Source organism: Ciona robusta, chromosome 1 (assembly GCF_009617815.1).
Source record: "Ciona robusta chromosome 1, ASM961781v2".
In the NCBI taxonomy this organism is placed as follows: Eukaryota; Metazoa; Chordata; class Ascidiacea; order Phlebobranchia; family Cionidae; genus Ciona; species Ciona robusta.
The window spans coordinates 13,020,957-13,041,775 of record NC_143235.1 but is presented as its reverse complement, the minus strand read 5'-3'; the positions used below and the strand labels follow the sequence as shown (position 1 = coordinate 13,041,775).

The following is a 20,819-nucleotide window of genomic DNA, read 5'->3' as shown; positions in this document are numbered from 1 at the left end:
TTAAAGTTGTGTGGATACAGTTATATAACTCTGTAACTATTACTTTTTACTAGCAAATGGGACGAGAAAAAATGAAAAAAAAGAAAAAAAAAAACACTGACCACCTTACCCACAGTACTGTATGATATTTTTAATATTTATTCAGATGGCTTTAAGTTATTAAAGTAGGAGATGGTTGAAATATTTAGGATAATCCTGGCTTGTGTATTGTTTGGTACAGCGCTCTCGTTGGAGTTGGATTTTAAATGCAGAAACACTGATGTTTTCCCGGAGGACAGTTTCCAGTTGACCTGCTCTCTGTATCATACAGAGCCGTTTAAAAATGTCAATATTTCTTTGTACTGGCCGAATATAAACACGAGACAACTACAGCCTTTGTTGAACTCGTATCGAATATCAAACCCGTTTGGAGCTTTGGATGACGTAACTGTGACGTCAGATGATGACGTCACTCGGACGAAAATTCAAGCGAAGTTTGACTTTTTTCCAGAAAATAAAGATATTTTGTTCGATTTGACGGTAAGGGCTGAGAAAATTGAAGTTGGGGACAAGATAATAGTAAAAGGTTTTGCCAGGTGAGAATTCCTTGTAAAAACATTTGATTCGTCACATATAGTAGGTTGGGGTAAGATGGCTCATGTTTTAATTCTCTTCTAATTGTTCCTTTTGGTAGCAAACAAAGAACATTTACAGAGCTCTCATTACCGTTCCGCTTTAAAAGTGCGTTTTTTTTGTTAAAAATCCGATTAGTAAATATGAAATAGTATGTGCCAACGGTATCTATTTTACCCAAACGTAATATATCTTTTAAAAGTATTTTGTACGTACATTTACTTTAAAGTATTTTTTTTGAAATTGAATTATTTATTCATATTTAAAAATCTCTGCTCTAAATGTCCACAATACGCAGTGTCCAGAACTACAATGGTGACATTACGTCTGCAAAGTCTCCTTCGATCATTACTTGCGTTGGACCATGTCTAACTGTGACGTCACAAGAGGATGACGTCACACGAAGATCGGGAAACTCATATTCGATGGAAACAACAGTACAGTCGTGTCCTGATGCTACAGAAGATCCATTAAATGTTAAAGTAAATAGTCGGAAAATATTTGGCAAAACGTTTAACATAATATATTAGGGAGGGGAAAACACAGGACACTTTTCACTCTATTTTCTTGTTCAATTCAGTAGTAAACAAGAAACATTCAAAAATATATTAAACCGTAACCTCACGACTGCCTTATGGACCGTTGGTAATTGCTTAAAAGGCGAACAGGGTATTTAGATATTACGTGTAAAGGTGTCCCATCTTACTCCACCCAGGCCTAACTATACTATATATATTACTGTTCCGTATAAGATAGGATTTCATTTATAGCACGATTGATTCGTCTCATGTACGCCTTAAGCCCGCTAACGAGTTACAACGTATGTAACTTTGTGGGTGATTGCTTTTTCTCTATATGACTTATAGTTTAGACAATCCATTAGTTACCACTGGGTTAAAGCAATTGCCGTGAACTGTCTCCTCACAGACACATATGCCCATCCATAACGGTAGCAGCGAAGTACTATGAACCTGAATATGCGGATTTGATAGCTGTAAAAGTTATATTGGTGCCTTTAAAACTTTATTTATGTTTGGGTCCTTGGACTTTAAATATATTTCATTCTAGGTGCTAATAAAGGCAAGCGCAGGTTTACGCTACAAGTCTGGAGTTAGTGCAATATCTAGTACAGGAATACTCGGTAAGTTAATCTGTATTTTAACAGCAATGGTTGTAACCAACATGGTTGTAACATTTCATCAAGAGCACCTAAAGAGGATTAAATACTTTTCTTAACTTTGAAAAACAATAGAGAACTTGAAACAGCATTTAAACTTCTTTTTTCATGTTTGGTGCAACAGTTACGCCTTTTAACTGACGCACTTTTCCACAACTTTTATCCGTAGCGTGTTTTAACGACTGTAGTTTTCCTGGAATTCCCCTTTCTTTGTTAAATAAAATAATCTTAGCTATCGTTTTTAAAGATTTATAAAAATGTAAGAAAATAATTTAGCATTCAAACCTGGTAATTTGGTTCATTTTCAGACACTGTCGCACTTTCTTTTAACAAATGGGTTACAATCGACAACGTTTATCGAAACCAAACGCTTACACTTTGGTATGACTATGACGTAACCAATGACGTCATTCTCAACTCCATAGCCACAATAGAAACCATCGTAGAATATACGGCAACTAATGGTAAGCTTTGTTTTACTGTTTAAGTATTTTCTGTCAGTAAACAAAAAACAAATAAAGAATTATAAAAACGTATCCTTACGACTCCCATAAACCGTTGTTATTTGTTTAAAACACGATTGGGATACTTGGATATTATGTCCTAAAGCTGTTCCGTCTTTTCCCACTATATGTAGTAGGTTGGGGTAAGACTTTCAATCATTCAATCATTTCTTGTTTTATTCAGTAGAAAAGAAAGAATATTTACAGAATTTTATAACCGTAGCCTCACGAGTATACCAAATCGTTTGTAATTCTTTAAACATGATCAAGAACTTTGAGATACGATGTGCTAAGCTAACGTTATCCTATTTTACAACACAGTACTGTGAAATTACTATAACGATTTTCAATCACACAGAAAAAACATATAACGCAACGAGTAGTACAGAATGGCCGACCGAAAGTCTGGAGTGTAACTCCTGTCATTTGAACTTTGACTTGACAATCACACCAGATGACGGATTTGAAATTACAACTTGTGTGACCATTCCACCTGGCACCGTGTATTTAGATTTAAATTTAGAATTTCTGCAACAGCAAAACTCGTTGAAGCTGGTCATAAATTCTGGGAGCATGACGTCACAAAAAGAAATAATCATAAACAATAAAAGGACCCGGAATTTTAACAAAAGAGGTATCCCATATTTTTGTATAGTAGAGTGGGAGAATATGGGACGTATTTTTATTCTATTGTCTCGTGTTTAAAGAATCAAAGAACATTTAAAGTATCATAAAACCGTATCCTCACGACTCTGATATACCGTTGTTAATTGTTTAAAACACGATCAGAATATTTGAATACTATGTGCTAATAAAGGCCCACCTTACCCCATAGTACTGCTGTATATCAAATATGTTATCGTTTAACTCTATATTTTTCCATGCAAGTTACACCGATCAGACGAAAGCGATCGATCGACGATGACGTCACTGACACGTGGGCGATAGGAAACGTCACCAATCCCCAAACCGACAACAACATGTTAATCATAGTGGCCCAAGTTGCCCCTAAAGTAACTTCTCGCGTTGCCGGCGACCAAATTTCTGGCGAGATGATCGTTTCTATGACAGAACTTGGCAGAATATTGGAAAGAACAGTCGTGGTTACTTCACCCGAACTATCAGTGAACAAGTCAGTCCAGGTAATGGTTATTATACCTTGACCGACGCCGTGTCATAGTGGTTAGGGCATCTGCCTCCAAATTCAGAGAAAGACGGGACACCTTTACGACATAATGTCTAAATATCCTGATCGTGTTTTAAACAATTCACATCGGTTTATAGGAGTCGTGAGTATACGGTTTATAATTTTTTGAATGTTCTTTGTTTACTTCTAAGTGGGACATCAAAATAGAACAAAAAGGTGTCCCATCCTCCCCCAATTTACCCACCACAGATGAAGAAATCATGAACTCAAATTTTTTTTCAGGTGACCGACACAGCTGCAAATCCAGATGTGTTTCGTATATCATTGCAGGGTAAACCCCTTGCCAACTACGTCACTGCCTATGACGTCATAGTTTCCGAATCTACCGCCGAGCTGTCGGCATTAGAGTATATCATACCTACAGACACAAGCAGAATTGAGGTTCAAAATAATGCGGGAATTACGAAGTTTTTTGCTGGAAACATAACAAGTCAGTTTAATTTTATAATAGGGTGGCCTTAATTTATCGGCGGTTTCAGTTCTGCAAGCACATTTAATATTTTTGCTGTGCAGAGATGTTCCTATTAAGTATACGGTTATATACTTTGCTTTATATAATGTATTACTGTTTATCGTTTTGTTAAAAAAGCAATATAATAACCACTGTTGTTTTCCGGTCACGCGAGGATAAAGTAAGGTACATTTATATAGGCGCCCGTCGTTTTAGTTAGTTTAACATAAATAAATTTAATTTAGTTTTCTAACTAATTTAGCTCATCACAAATTGTTTTCAGATTCCACAGTTTTCCAAGTGGTTTATGACGCAACAGTTCGCGATTTTGGAAATGAAGTGACGTCAACCGTGCTCGTGACGTCATCAATTACGTATTACACCACACAGCAGGTTGGTTGCCACGTTTTACGGCAATATTTAGTAGGTAGGGTAAGATGGATCGGTTAATACATAATATGTCATATTTCAAAATCATGTTTTAACAGCGCTCTTTTAAGAGTCGTGATGTATCATTTTATATTTTACAAGAGTTTAAACGCATTCCGTTTTTTAATTTTTCAGCGGACGTTACAGAGAACAGTTAACGCTACAGTTTGTCTGACAGTCAACCCTGTCCCAACAACTTGCATTTGGTTCGTATGTAGCTGGGTTTAAAATTGATTACGTATATTAGAGTGGGGTAAGATGGGACCTTTTTTCATTCGGTTTTGTTTTTAGAAGTCTGGAAAATAAAAAATGTTTTTATTCTATATTGGCTCGTCCAATTTGGTAGTAATCAATGAATATTTACATAATTACAAAACCGTAGCCCCGCGACCCTAAAATAAGTTGTTTAAAACATGATCCAGAAACATTGAATTTAGGTCCTAACGGTATCCCACTTTACCCCACAGTGCTTTGTATAAATTATGAACAGTTACCATTTTACCCTAAAGTGCTGTATTTTAATTGTGAACAGTTATTTTTTTAACAGGTGTGCTGTTCTTTTGATCATTATTTGCTTGCTGGTGGGGTTTTTACTGGCAGCGTTGATTATGGCTTGCTGGGTTGCTTGTATTCCTAGATCTACGCCTTTGGTTGGGCCTGGTTCAAAAGTGAGTTTGTTTGGATATTATATAGTAGGATGGGGGAGGATTTGAAACCCTTTTTATTCTATTTTCTCGTTCCATTTGGTAGTAAACAAGAACATTCAAAGAATTAAAAAACTGTGTACTCACGACTCCCATATATACCGTTGTTAATAGTTGAAAACACGATCAGAATATTTGAATATTATGTGCCAAGTTGTCCCGTCTTTTCCCACCCTACTATATGTCGATCCAAACGTTGTAGTAACTATCAATAGCTTTATACCCACAACTTTGTCCAGACCAAGAAATCTTCAACCGACATATCCCTTCCAAAAAACATGACAGAAATGCTTCAGCTTGACTCTAAAACTGAAGTAAGTTCAAATATTTTTGTACTCTTGCATGGTTTTTCGAAAATTGCTACATATAGACGTAGTTTTCTAAACAACTTCTAAAAATATTTTTTTTAATATTTTTATAAACTTTTTTATTTATTTTTCTAAAATTGCTACATAGGCTTTTTCTTTTAAAATAATTTTCCATAATTTTTTTATAATGTTCCTTCTAATTGTGCATTTTTTGCAATTAGTTATTTTTCTTCTAAAATTGCATTTATTTTTCACATTCGCAGATAAGCCAGGCAGCAGTAATGTTTCATCTTGATGCAATGTTAGATTTGGATCGCAAAATAAGAGAATCAAGAACGCTGTTGATCAGTCAAGGCTTCAGATTAATTCTAAAACATAATACGGTACATTCATATATTGATTCAGTGTGGTATACTGTGGGGTAAAATGGGTTACCGTTGGCATCTAAATCCTGTATTTCATTTTCATGATTTTATTAATTAACTCTCTTTTAAAGTCGCGGCGTTATGGTTATTTAATTTTGTTAACATTTTTGTTTACCACCGGATGAGACGTTAAAAGAGAAAAAGCATGTCCCATTTTACTTCACTCTACTATATCGCTTTATAAATGCCCTGTTTATTTTTGTAGACTTACGAGAACAGAGCCGAACGAGAAGAGTATTATAGGTTATTAGAACATTTTGATCACCATTTAAAAGAAAAACAGGTAGACTTTATGTATATGTTATCTTGGTGCTTTAATTTTGTTTATAAAATGCAGAAAAGGAATGTTGTGCATGCAAATGTAAAAATAACTCGTACGATTCCATATGTCGATTTTAAGCATTGGAAAGAAAGACTTCGAGAATTTAACCCAGAGGTAAATCGGAATAGAATGTACAAATGTTGACTATGCTTATGATAGGGTGGGGGAAGATGGGACACCGTTTTATTCAATTTTCTCGTCCTATTTGGTCGTAAACAAAGAACATTCAAAGAATTATAAAACTGTATCCTTACAACTCCCATCGTTGTTACTTGTTTAAAAAACGATCAGGATATTTGTATTTTATGTCCTAAAGGTATCCCGGCCTCCCCCCCCCCCCCCTACTATACCTAACAAATATGCAACAATTCACAGTACGGGCCAACACATTATACCTATCAGTTCGTAAACTGTATATTAAATTTTTGCTAAAAATATAAAAAAAATAGGAAATAAGTTGGGTTTTAAATATAACTGTGTAATACGTTTTAACATATAGTAGGGTGGAGGAAGATGGGACAACTTTTCATTTTGTTTTCTCATCCCATTTAGTAATAAAAAAAGAACAATCCCAGAATTATAAAACCGTATCCTCATAACTCCTATAAACCGTTGTTAACTCTTTAAAACACCATCAGGATATTAAGATATTATGTAGTAAAGGTGTCCCATCTTCCCCCACCCTACTATATATGTCGTTGTTATTAAATTTCACATGTATTACCCATAGCTTTTACTTTTCAGTTTCGCAACGAAGTTTTAAAAATACTGCAAAAAATCAAAACTCGCCAATTAGTTTCTGAAAATTTTCTAAGGTATCTATATGAGCAGTCAGATTCCTATTTAGAAACGAGTGAAGACAAAAGCTATGACGAGTTGCTGAAGGACATTGAAAAACTCTCGGAAAGAAACAAATCCACTTTTGCTTTGGCCCAACTGGTTCACGATGTGTCGGTAAAACTCGACCAAATTATGAGAAATAATGTTCAGAAAATTGCTTTGTGGACGAGGTCACGTGAGCGAGAATCGTTCAAGCGTTACGACGAAAGGACGCTCAAAAAGAAAACATGGAATCAAATAGCGATGCTGCAGGCCGAGATCATTGAAAAGGCTGAAAGGTTTGAGCTATGAATGTAACTTACTTTTTCCGGGCAACGATAGTTGTAACAAAGGTGTTCTGTTTTATACACCTTGTGCCTGCTTACGAGTTACGTGCGTAATTTTGTGGGGTTAAAGCAATTGCCGTTAAGTGTGTAGCTGAAATACAGCCAAGCCCACATTGGTAGCAATGTCGAGCCTTGAATTCGCAAACTCTGAACTCTACCACTAACTAAACTGATGTCTTAATTTTATGTTTAAAGACAACACGTCTTTTATTTTTCCACTTTCTTACATTTCTTTTAAACGGAGCAGCTTTAATATTCATTACTTTTACCATTTTACTTGAACTCTACCTTACAGCGAGTTTAACAAAACCAACTTTTTTAAGGCAAGAAATTTTATCTCCCAACGACAAAGAAGAATTATTCGCATTTGTGCTTTCATATATGAGCGAGGCAAAAGGGAAGTTTGACAATGAGTTGCTTAAAATTCAGAAACAGCTGTGCACAGAATATGAGGCAACAACAGCATCAACAAAGAAAAAGAATAAAGCAAGAGAAAATGAAACAAGCGGTCAAAGTATCAGCGATATTGAACTTTTACCGAAATGGATCGACCTAGAAATGATCAAGTTGGAATCGAACCTTGCAACTGACAGGGAAAACGAGGTAAAATAATTAAATTAATAAAAGTCATTTGTATTTCCCATGGTTGGGCAATGATAGTGAAAAACACGGGGTTCTGTTTGATATACCTCGTTCCCACTTACAAGTTACCACGTATGTTACTTTGTTGATAACATGGGATACCGTTAGCACCTAAATCCTATATTTCTCTTAGAACAGAACAGTTAACAGCGCTGTTTTAACTTTGCAGGGAAACGTTATACAATTCTGTAAATATACATTGTTTACCCAACTTACATTCGTCAAGCATAAATACGCATACCCTTTTTAGATGTCATTTGACCGGTTGGCTTTTGATGGTTATCGAAACATTGAGGACTTGGTGAACGAAATAAACCAAGACATTGAAGCTGGGAAATCAAATCTTAAATCACTTTTAATATCGAAAGGTTTGTTTTTGATTCAACCTGATTATAAAAAGATTGGGTGTTTTAGCTTTCACCGTAGGCAAATATAAACGTTGCCCTACGGTTCTATATAAAGTAGAATGAAGGAAGATGGGACACCGTTTTATTCTGTTTTCTTGTCCCATTTGGTCGTAAACAAAAACTGTTTAAAGAATTATAAATCCGTATCCTCACGACTCCCACGGATCGTTTACTTCTTTAAAACACAATTAGGATTTTTAGTTATTATGTGCTAAACGTGTCCCGTCTTCCCCCACACTACTATGCTACTGTTTTATACGCCTATAAAACAGTAACGGGTTTCAGTTAGGATTAAACGAATATTTTCGGAATCAGGTGCTCGAAAAAATTGGGTGGAGACTGTTTTCCGCAAGAAAGAACAAAAACTTGAGAAGTCTTCAATGGAAACGACCCAGCAAACTGAAACATTGAAACGCCGCCATGTTAAACAAGATAACACAGGGGTTCAACTGCTGGATAAAATATTTTATTCCCAACAAGAAGTTCGGACCAAGGAAACCATTTGTTTTTATTGCCAACAATCGCAAAATATGTCAGATGTGCAAACTCGGTAGGAATAATGTAAACAATTATAAGAAAATTGTATATAAAAGATATATAGCAGGGTGAGTGAAGATGGGACACTTTTAACACATAATATATAATATACTGTTCGTGTTTTAAAAAAATTAGCAACGGTCTACTGGAGTCGTCTGCTTTAATGTTCTTCCTTTTCAGCATGATAAAAGAGTTATTGGAAAGCCGAATATCTGAACACTTACGAATGGAACAGCTTATGAAAGAAGCGAGTGAAGCTGTGCCTCAAGGTGTGACGGAGGAAGAAATTAGACTCGAGTTGAAAGAAAAACTTTCGATATATTGCGGAGATGGACCTTTCGTGGGAACACCTGGGAAAACAAAACTAAAAACCAAGAAATTGAACCAATTAGTTGGAATTCAAAATTCTGTTTCTGCTCTGCTAGCACCTCGTATCTCTGACGCAAAATCTGTAAGTACAAGGTTTCTATTTTATATTTTTTGCAGAATGTAATTTTTTTAAAATTTTTACGTTGTCTATACACTTTGAATCATCCGTGATTTAGAACAAAGCGAATTCAATTTCTCAGATCTGAAACCTAACCAATTATATCGTTGTAGTTATTGGACCTTGAATGCAAGCAGCGTGCTGTTGAAGATCTGATGATGACGTTTCTAGAACTGATGACGTCATCAGAAAAAATTAAACCCGAGACGTGTAAGATAGTTCTACATGAATATAAAACGCAGGTAATTTGCTTTTTTGGTACTGTTGTACAAAGAAGGTTGGGGTAAGATGGAACTTGTTCTTACTCGCTTTTATTACTCCATTTGGTAGTAAACAGGGATTAATTTTATACTTATATAGTAGATGGGGTGAGATGGGACATTTTTTTATTTTCTCGGCTCATTTGGTAGTAAACAAAGAACATTCAAATAATTTTAAAACCGTATCCTAACGACTTCCATAGACCGTTGTTAATTGTTGATTCAATTTCTTTTCTCTGCCCATTTGGAAGTGAACATATACAATATTTACAAAATTTTTCAAAACCTGATCAGGAAATTGAAATATAGGTGCTAAAACTGAAAGTATCCCATCTTACCCCACAATAATATAGAAAAGTATCCTAACGACTCGCGTTGTTAAAAAAAACGATTAGGGAATATAGGGTTTATGTTCTAACGGTAGTTAGAACCACAGCCAAAGCACTATAGTTTTATGTCGTTTAAAATAATAAAGTAAAATGCTTCGCACAGCGTGAAGGGATTGCTGGCAAGATTTCGGATGAGAGGAAAATGCGAGAAAACGAATTAAAAGAAGAAGTTTCAAAAAGACTGTTGTGTTTAAATAAAGCAGAGGTGATTATAAACTGCATATTTCGTTTTTTAGTAAATTCTACTTATTATATATAGTAGGGTCGGAGAAGATGGGGCACCTGTAGCACATAATATCCAAATATCCTGATTGTGTTTTAACGAATAATAACAGCATATGGGAGTCGTGAGAATACGTCAGTTTTGAATTTTTTTAAATGTTTCTCAGTTTACTATCAAATGGGCAGGGAAAATGCAACAAAAAAATAGGACAATTTTTCGTTATATTTTCTCGTCCCATTTGTATAGTAAACCAAATGATGAATTGTTTAAAACACGATTGAACATTTGGAGATTATTTGCCAAAAGTGTCCCATTTTTCGCCGCAGTACCATTCATTTTTTTAAATATTTGAATCAGGAAGTTGCACAAAGTTTTGACATGGCAAGAGAGTTGATGCATGCTGGTTTAAATATAACAGCGAGAGCATTGGAGAGATGTAAGAAACAAACTATACGAGAAAGATTAACTTTGCAACATCTTTTCGGAATCAAAGAAGAATTTCGAATGAAAAAGCAGAAAGCATTATTCGACCAGGTGAAATGTTTAAAAAAGTTTACTATGGTGCCGTAGCTTTTATTTGCCAGCTAATAAACTGGCAGACACTGCACTCAAAGTTCAGTGGTGCTACTGTGGGCATGTGTGTCCTTGGAAAGAACTAAATGTATTGTTTCCGTTTTTTGCATTTGTCTTAATTTTACAGAACACGTTATTACTGCGTGGCCTAGTTAACATAATTTATTTAACAGATTTTTCATTTCTGCGATTTTTTTCATTTTTCATTACCATAATTTAATCAAAATTTCCACAGGACATGTTATTAGTGCGTGGTCTTGTTACGGCATCTGGAGCATCGTATGCTGACGTACGAGACGCGTTACAACTATTGTTGCCTGGCCAACCGACAGCGGAAATTGAAGCAATGGTCCGATACATACATCCTGACAAGCAAAATAAAACAAACACCTCGTTCGGGTAAGTGGTGATATAATAATTACCATACACTTTAATAAATCATTTTTTATGACATTTTTATATAGTCCTGTGGGGTAAGATGGGAAAACAATAATACCGAAATTCCATATTTTCTGACCGTGTTTTTAACAAAAAACAACGCTCTTTTTATTCGTGAGGTTAATGTCATACAATTTTTTGTTATTCTTTGTTTACTACCAATTTGGTGACGAAAGAGAATGAAAACGCTACCCATCTTACCCCACTATAGTTTTAATTAATGAATATGTTTACGATATTTTATTATAGTGTATAGGTTCTTTTAATGATTTTGATTTAGAATATTGGTAAAGCGAATCGAGGAGATCGTAAAACAGAGGCAGTTAAAATCCAAAAATAAAACCTCTTCCATAAAAAGGTATGTCGACATATTTTATCTTGACATTGATATCGATCTTTCCCCAGGGTGGGGAATGGCTGGACACTGTTAGCACCTTATATTCAAATATCCTGATAGTGTTTTAAACAATTAACAACGATCTACGGGAGTCGTAAGAATACGGTTTTACAATTCTTTAAATGTTTTTTGTTTACTACCAAATAGAACAAGAAAATACAATAAAAGTGTTCTATCTTACTCCACAGTACTATTTCTTGTTTTTAGAAAAGTTTCGTTTGCTCAAGACCGGGTGAAACCAGTTCAACTCGATCCGCTTGGTGGGAACAGAGATCTCCATAAACTTGGGACTCGTCCAGAACCATTGGGGAGAATCGCCTCCCCAGATCATGGGACGAGATGATAATATTTAATTACAGTGCTTAACCAAAGTCGACCGACAAGTTATTAAAAAAAAACTTTTCAAAAAAAACATTTTTTTAAATTTTTAGTTTATATTTTCTGTTATTTTCCACTCATTGAACACAAAAATGTAAATTAAAAACAAATTATTTTTGTTAAAAATGCTTATCTTAACTATAGTACAAGTCTCATTAACTGTGTGTTTTCCGATGGCCACGCTTTTTAACTGAAACTTTTTTGCCCACACCTTTATTCATATAGTGTGTTTTTCGGACTGGTATATTGCTATTGTTTCTTACCTACGTTTTTTATAATAACTTGGTCTTCGCTATCGGTTTCGAAGAGATAAATTAAAATTTATTTTCAGTAATGTAATAAATGTAAAAACAAGCTTACAGCATAAGGTATACTGAAGTCACTTAAAAGTGAAAAAAAAAGTGAAAAGGTGTGCTATTTTCTCCTACCCTACTATATGACTAAAACATCTCCAAACAACTTTTAGCCGTGTTATTTTACGCACCTCATTCAAGTTGTACAATTTTGAGACTACTTTCCGTGGCAAAAATTTAACATTAAAAAATAAAAAACGCGTTGAGACAAGAGACAGCATGCACGAGATTTGGATGAGGGAGCGACAAAGTATGATATGGGGTAAGATGGGTTGTACTTTCATTCTCTTTTATAGTTCAATTTAGTAGTAAACAAAGAATATTTAAACTATATAATCGTTTCCTCACGACTTAAAAATGTTTTTTTAATTGATAAAAACACGATTAGTAAATTTGAATAATATATGCTTATATTTATCCCATCTTGCCCCTCAGTACAATGTGCAAACAGTATCCCATTTTACCCCACAGTACCATACACCAAAGTAAGAAGAAGTATGTATTAACACAAAGTTAATGGCCACTTTAAACAATTAACAAACTCGCATGTTAATTAAATAAATATTTATACAGTTTAGTAACTTTTGTCTCGTACAGCCAAGAAATGAATTACTATTAGTGTAGTATGTTGTGACTTAATTGTTTACTACGTCTTCACACAAGTCGCAAGAATTCCGTCAAATAATTATTGCTCAAATCGTACACAATCCGCTGTTACTAAAAATAGATTTCAGTGTTGCCTGATGTTAAGTTACTGCCTATGAAATCCCCTTTACGGAATTTTCAGACTTATTTTCTTACAGGCAACACTGCTTGAGCGTGGAATTCACACGAAATGTAATTTATATTTTTGCGGCACAAATTTTCGACGTTGCTCCTTTAATTAACCAATCAGTTGCCAGCTTTCCACGTGATCAACACGTTTTCAATATTGCGCAAGTAAGCATGAGCAGCGGTTTGTTCATTTGATTTACCAAGTTTTGGACAAGCAATAGGAAGTTAATAGTAGTCCATATTAGTAGAGTGAAAGCACCTGTATGTTAGGATGAGGGCTGTTTTAATGTTAAACATGAAATACATGACCAATATAATGTATTTATTTATATATTAATATTTAACGTTTGATTTTCAGCTGACTATAGTTTAAAATTAATTTCTGTTCAAAGTTTGAATTATTTGAATCTACACTGAAGCAATACAGACGGAAGTCTTGTGTTCAAATCACATCAATGTTATCTCATTCACTAAAAAGATGCCTTGAGTGACAACCGACGCCGATACAGCTTTCGATTGGCAAAGTTTAAAGTAAGTTTGTATAAGTTTGTATATTTGAATGTATGTTGTTTACTACTAAATGGGACGGGAAAATAGAACGAAAATGTGTCCGATTTCCCCAACCCAACTATATAGTGATTCTTTTTCCGAAAAAAAAGTCCAATTACCAAAGACGCGTACATACAAAGCTAACATTGTCACTTTCTCTTGTTCACTTTACAATACGGATCATGGCTGCCTAAAGAACTATATAGTTCTTAGCTTGTCATAACATTTTGTATTTTAACATTACAGATGCAGACACTACGCCATCTACTCCGCTATTATACGAACATATTGGTACGAAGCTGTCTCCGTGTACCGCAGATAAATTTTCGGTAAGTTTAAAGACACTGAACTCGTACAATTATTGCATTTTTGTATGTTCGTCTTGAGTTAAAACATTTGTATATGTAATAAAACCAACCATAAAATAACAACTCGGTTAGCCGGTACGAGGTTTATAAAACAAAACACTTGCGTTATAGCGACTTCGTTGCCCCGCCACGCAAGGATAAATAAGTCCTATCCTACCAATCTATCATGTGCTTGCAAAATTCAATCATTTTCGTTTTATTTTTAACTTGATTTTTACGTCACAGATATGACGTCACACTAAAAATGGCGTCACTCAGTTTAATTCTCTTCATTTTTTTACCTTGTTTTTTTTACGTCACAGATATGACGTCACCCTACAAATGACGTCACTCAGCTGGTTCTATAAGCAAACAATAATGAAGAGTGTTACGGAAAACGAAAAAAATACTGGAGAAAGGAAAGACGAAGGTACATCCCACGTTGTTTTATTATAAGTTAACTTTTATCAAATTTTATTTATACTTTTTATAAAACTTTGAACGATTGAAGGGTAAAAGACGTATTGGTGTCAGTGCATATATTGTTACACATTACAATATTGAACAATAAAGACATCTGTTTACGCTAAACGATATGAAACTATTGCGTTATAAGGCAGATTGCAGAAATATACAAAATCCAACGTTCATGTAGTCTGGTGCACATATATTGCTTTTTCTTGGTGTACTGTGTTAAAACGGCGAAACGTACAACGAATTAATGTTTTATTACTCTTACAGAAAAGAAGTTAAGACGAAAGGCAAAGGAACGAAGATGGAGCCATAGCATACACAGACTAGGATTTATTCTTAGTCGATGTAAATACTAACTTATGTGAGCTGTAGCATAAAATGTCCCTTATACTTTATTGAATGCTTGTTTAAAATTGAATGTTTATGTGATACACGGTGTGTGGTGTGGGGTGGGGAAGTATACGGAGATCAAACGATTAATTAAAGTCCACCTTTGTACACGTTAATAATGTAACGTGGTTGGGAATCTTGGGTTTTATTTCTCCATGTTTGTATGTATGTGTGTGTAAACAACCTGCATAAGAACGGTGCGCGCAGGTCAGATTTTCCCAACTTTAACCCATACTCCTGGTGTCACTTATCAGCAAGGCCGGACAGTCGGCATCAGATAGATAGAAGTGACATCGCTATAACTAGGGATCGCTGTTAGGAAGTTTAAGTTAGATAGAACTGGGACACTGCACCCGCGGCCGACACAACACGTGTCATTGCACACAGGCCAAACACGCAGTGCCCGGTTTGCGAAAACCATGTTCCAACACGCCGGTTGGTTAAAAGTCCGGTCAGCGAAAGCTGGTGGGTTCCAACTGCAAAACAATTAGGCGCCAAACCTGCGACTAGGGTAGGGATCAAAAATTACATAAAAATGTCAGCCCCCTATTAGGCCCCCTAAAAACAGTAAATAATTTTATTTCCGATGCTTTACAGGTGTCAGTTTATGTTGTCATTCCCTTTTTGAATCGACAACAAGCGCGAACATGCGACGCAAACTCGACGCTGTTGCGGCGGAAAAAGTGATTCCTAAAAGATCACTCGGTTCGATCAATCTTGCGTTAAAGCAAGATATAGTTAGCTCCCAAATCCGTTCTTATGCAGTTTCCCCACTTCGTAAACCACTAAGTAATTGCGACGCGATGCGACGGTTCGCGGCGGCGAAATGAAAGCGTTTTTAATATTTATTATTATTGTATATTGGCCCATAGAGAATGCTTGTATTGCTATGCGTGCTTATTGTATGGGGTGGGGTGGGGTATGGTGGTGTTGGGGGATTGTGGTGTTTATTGTATGTATTGATACACACTTACACTATACACGAAGTGGACTGTCATATTCTGGTAAATCCATGCTGTGGTCACCTCCGTAACGTCATTATAGTGACGAAATCATCAGGGATAACACTCAGATTTTGCCTACTACCAAATGGGACGAGAGAAAAGAATGAAAATGTGTCCCATCTTCCCCAATCTCCTATATTCTAAAACCTTAACGCCTGTTCGAATATAAGTATATATGCTAATTAATTTATATGATAACAGTTTAGATGTGTACAACTGCTTATACAAATGATAAATCTATATATGGTCTATACTATCGTCTACTTTACTGATGTTGGGTCTTTGAATGGGGTTGTCATGGTGGCGGTTAAAAGGTGCATGGTGTGTCGAACGTTTTGTATACACGATGTGCGTATTAATTCCCGATCATTGGCAATTTTGTTCCTGGCGTTCGGTAACGTTTTAGACGCGATTTTTTTTTGATTTTTTAAACGAATTTAGACGCGATTTTTAACGTTTTTTTTACGTGATTTTTTAACGTTTTTTTACGCGATTTTTTTCGTTTTATTTTTTAACGAAATTAGACGCGATTTTTTACGCGTTTTACGTTTTTAACGACGTTTTGTTTTTTTGTACGTGCTAGCCTAGCGCCTTTTTCTTAATTTTTACGATGCGCGGGGCTCCTTTTTTTATTTGTCTTTCTTTACCCACAAAATTGCCAATGAAGGGGAATTAATTTCGTACGGGTGTTATGCATGTTCGTAATCCATGTGTAACCTCTACTCCAAAAATGTGACAGTAACCCTAGTAACCCTGAGGGCCTATTTACCCATTAGGGATTTTAAACTCTAACTCCTAGTAGAACGATTTAACTATTGGGCCTCTATGTTTACATGGCTAAGCTATTGGGCGGACCCTCTATATAAGACTAAACCATTATTGGACCTCTATATATGACTGAACTGTTGGGGCTCTATGTGACTAAACCATTATTGGGGCCTCTATATAAGACTAAACCATTATTGGACCTCTATATATGACTAAACCATTATTGGGCCTCTATATATGACTAAACCATTATTGGACCTCTATATATGACTAAACCATTATTGGACCTCTATATAAGACTAAACCATTATTGGGCCTTTATATATATGACTGAACCATTATTGGGCCTCTATATATGACTAAACCATTATTGGACCTCTATGTGACTAAACCATTATTGGACCTCTATGTATGACTAAGCCATTATTGGGCCTCTAATGTATGACCAAACCATTATTGGACCTCTATGTATGACTAAACCATTATTGGACCTCTATGTATGACTAAACCATTATTGGACCTCTATGTATGACTAAACCATTATTGGGGCCTCTATATAAGACTAAACTGTTGGACCTCTAGACCCCTGGGCATCTGTAATTTTTGCCAATCTATCCTACTATGGTGAATCAGAATATACAGTTTCACACTTCATTTTACATTAACACACTAAGAAACATGTACAAACACATAACACACTAACACACTAACAAACAAACAAACAATTACAAACAAATGTGATGCGAATGGTTAGGTGCTACAGCTCACCCCTTTTACAATTTTTATATCTAAATTTATTGGATCAGCCAATGTCAGGTCAGAAGTTTGTGCCGTGTCCAATTTCTTGTGTCCTGTGTCAAATTTCTCACAGTACGCCTCTTAACGCGGTAAGCCACGTATAACGATGGTGTGTTGGGAGGTGTAAGTTCAGTTTATGAGACGGTCAATCCAGATTTCAGTTCTTAATCGTGTGTATTGTGCGTGTTTCGCGATCTCGGCGCTTCGAACACTTAGCACCGTTGGGTGGCGTTGATCGCTGCTTAGCGGGCTAAGTAACCAGGTATAACTAGGGCTACTGGCGAGAGGTCCTGGTAAAAAAACCTCAACGACCACAAGCGAAGCAGCCTCCTGGGCGTGGTTGGAATCTTCGTTGTAAAACAAAAAAGGAAAATTGTAAATACATGATCATCCTATATTCTGCTGCTTCTGTCACAAAACATAATTCTATATATTGACTTCCCAGAATTGAAATCTTGATTTTAACAACATTTTAAACAAAATAATGTTTCTGTATATATAATATAAAAAACCAACCTAAAAAAAAACCAACCTAAAATTTCCCTAAACAAACTGCTACAAATAATTTAAAAATAAAACCGAAATTATATTTTAAGTTAGTTTAAGCTAACTGTAAAATTAAAATTAAAATACAACGGGCATACCAGCACATTACTTTTTGAGGTACAGGTTTTAAAGACAATTTATTAATTTTAAAATGATACCAAGCACTCGAAACTTGTTCGTTGTGTGGTCTGTGGTTAAGAACTAATACTCTGACATTTCTGTTTGGCTACTTGATCCTTGTCTAACTTACAGGCTTCTACAAACAGATTTCGTTGCCCGCTTATTTGAAGACTGATATAACAAGCATATACAAAAATAATGGAACTTCAGAATAAAGTAACACGATTGACCAAAGACTTCGTATGTGCAATTCCATTAGGATCATCAATTAAAATATAAAAAAAGTGAACAAAACGTTTTTGGTAATTCCAAATATAGTAGGGTGGGGAAGATGGGAACACTTTCTATTTTCTCGTTCCGATTAGTGGTAAATAAAAACATTTAAAAAATTATGAAACCGTATCCTCACGGCTACCATATAGACTGTTGTTAAATTTTTGAAGCCCGATCAGGATGTTTGGTTATTATGTTGTAAAAGTGTCCCGTCTTCCCCACTCATATACTATACACACACAGGTGCTTTTATGCCACAACAAAACCAACGAACTTGTTTGCTCTAATGCAAAACAGAAGCTCGACACTGCACAGTGTACATAAAACCAACACACAGTGCGAAAGTGTCCGATTGATTTTCACACTTACTAGAGCTAGAAAATTTAACAAAAACGGTTTCCGTGGCGACCTGGGCAAGACAGTTATTGTTAGTACATGCACAAATTTAAACCGCACTTAATTGTCTCACTTTCAAAGAACATTTGTAAGCTTGTCAAGGGCTCCGTAACAGGCATCAGCAGGAAGATGTTTGGTTTCAAACCCCGATTTTAAAAAGAGTCACAATTCACCCAAGAAGTTAGTGAATGAAAATCAATATTAAAAACAAATTTAATTTATTATTTCCAATATAATAAGGAGGCTCAAATTACTTAATAACTTGACAGTGGATATAACATGCCATTGCAGAAAATAAATATCTAAAATATATATTTAATTTTTGATCATTTTTTTTCATATTAGATTTTATGAAAAAAAATGGACTACGAAACTTACTGGTGAAACATACATCTCCTTTCTGATAGTTAGATTTGGTAAGCAGTCCGTGTGAAACATGAAAGATTGGTGGTTGAATGGTAGAACTTGCGCCTGCTGCACGGGGGACCTGGTTCGATTCCCGGCTAGTGCAATTTTGCATACCGGTATACTGCATCTCAAATTTGAGTATTTGTCGAAATTTTAAATCGTCTGTAAATTCTACAAATAAGCAGCAAATAACCAGCAGTTGGCCTGAGTGGGAAATTAGTTTCCGAGTGGTCTAGTGGTTAGGATCCGTGGCTCTCACCCTCGCGGCCCGGGTTCGATTCCCGGTTTGGGAACATTGGTGGTTTAGTGGCAGAATCCTCTTCAGCCACGCGATTTCCGGCCAATTCATTTATTTATTTCGGTGTACTGCATGCATTTGTTTGAAGTGTTTTGGTTTAACCTGGGCGAGCCCAAATAGTTTTATAAATGTATATTCGACCATCTAGTAGTACTTACGAACACTTTTACTGCTATTTGTTAAGGAGAATGAGATTTTACCTGCGACAAATATTGACGAAAAAAAGATATTTTAAAAGTTTTTTTTTTACTGTTAATTAGGTGAATGGGTCTTATTGACTGGAAATTTTACAGAGTTACCTGGGTTATTTTATATTATAGAAAACTTTTTACTATTAGTAATGTTTTTTTTACAATATTTATTTAGGAATGCTGTTTTCTTTAAAAAGGCGGATTTCATTACAATTGTAACGGTGGTTCAAGGTATAATTCAAATCAGGAATGTGTCTCCGTAATTTTCTATGTGGGTGAGTTCCTGCAGCGTGGCACTTCATGGGTACTTGATTTGGGTCAAAATTGATCAGTTTGTGTAGGTTGTATAACCACTTGGTGAGTGGTGATGCCGGTGTGGTATTCACAGGTTACCCCAATGTTTGAAACGGCACGAGGTTGTATTTCCGACGTTTGTCCGACGGTATGAGTGTGACGGTGGTGCATATATGCATAATACAGCGCATCCTATGATTTGTACAAAGACGATAATATTGCTAAGTTAATGTGCAGTCACGCGTGAGGGTTTGTTACGTAATGATGTGACGTGTGTTACAATTGTTTAAGCCTGACGCGAGGCCGGGACCACAGGACCATAGTATGTCATACGACCCTCATGGCCCGACGCCTATTTGTGAACTGACCGAAAAAGAAGGTTACGGTCATGATGTGGACGATAAAATACCGTAGCCTTTATTTTCAACATCTTTGTGATTGACCAAATAACAACGTGTGGTGACATGTTAACGGATATTCTAATACTAGATTGCGATCTGGTGCATAATTTGACGTTTTCCAATACAATTTGGCGAACCAACTAACTAAGAAACGCCAATATTGGCACGAAGGCTTCTAGGTCAATAGGTTCATGGCGGGCTTTCACGGGCCCTTGTCTAGTCGCCAAGTGAGATTTTGCTCGATAATCTATCATCGCGTATACCAGAAGAAATAAAATCTAACAAGATACTGTAAAGTGTTTGGCCGCTGGGTAAAAAGCACTTCGGGAAAATTGAGAAGATATCGCATCGTTCCCCACCCTACGGTATAGTATACATCGGAGTAAGATGGTACATGATT

At 35.7% G+C, this 20,819-nt stretch overlaps 1 protein-coding gene, 1 long non-coding RNA gene and 1 other non-coding gene across 3 annotated transcripts; all 3 read left to right on the top strand.

Moving 5' to 3' along the window:
• Positions 1-118: 118 nt before the first annotated feature.
• On the top strand, positions 119-12,443 carry LOC149743416 (uncharacterized). Its single transcript, XM_089881865.1, has 25 exons — positions 119-575; positions 911-1,094; positions 1,681-1,753; positions 2,098-2,253; positions 2,651-2,926; positions 3,181-3,434; positions 3,722-3,929; positions 4,234-4,343; positions 4,515-4,585; positions 4,927-5,047; positions 5,323-5,397; positions 5,655-5,774; positions 6,022-6,099; positions 6,154-6,252; positions 6,883-7,256; positions 7,628-7,907; positions 8,197-8,314; positions 8,669-8,903; positions 9,071-9,341; positions 9,491-9,619; positions 10,130-10,231; positions 10,607-10,783; positions 11,058-11,221; positions 11,541-11,618; positions 11,865-12,443. The coding sequence occupies exons 1-25, from the start codon at positions 172-174 to the stop codon at positions 11,998-12,000; spliced, it is 4,293 nt and encodes a 1,430-aa protein (XP_089737991.1). The 5' UTR covers positions 119-171; the 3' UTR covers positions 12,001-12,443.
• A 1,083-nt stretch (positions 12,444-13,526) lies between these two features.
• On the top strand, positions 13,527-14,538 carry LOC149743415 (uncharacterized). Its single transcript, XR_016384457.1, has 3 exons — positions 13,527-13,693; positions 13,958-14,040; positions 14,382-14,538. It is a non-coding gene; the product is annotated as an uncharacterized LOC149743415 (long non-coding RNA).
• A 4,918-nt stretch (positions 14,539-19,456) lies between these two features.
• On the top strand, positions 19,457-19,528 carry Trnae-cuc (transfer RNA glutamic acid (anticodon CUC)). The gene has a single exon. It is a non-coding gene; the product is annotated as a tRNA-Glu (tRNA).
• The last annotated feature ends 1,291 nt before the right edge of the window (positions 19,529-20,819 follow it).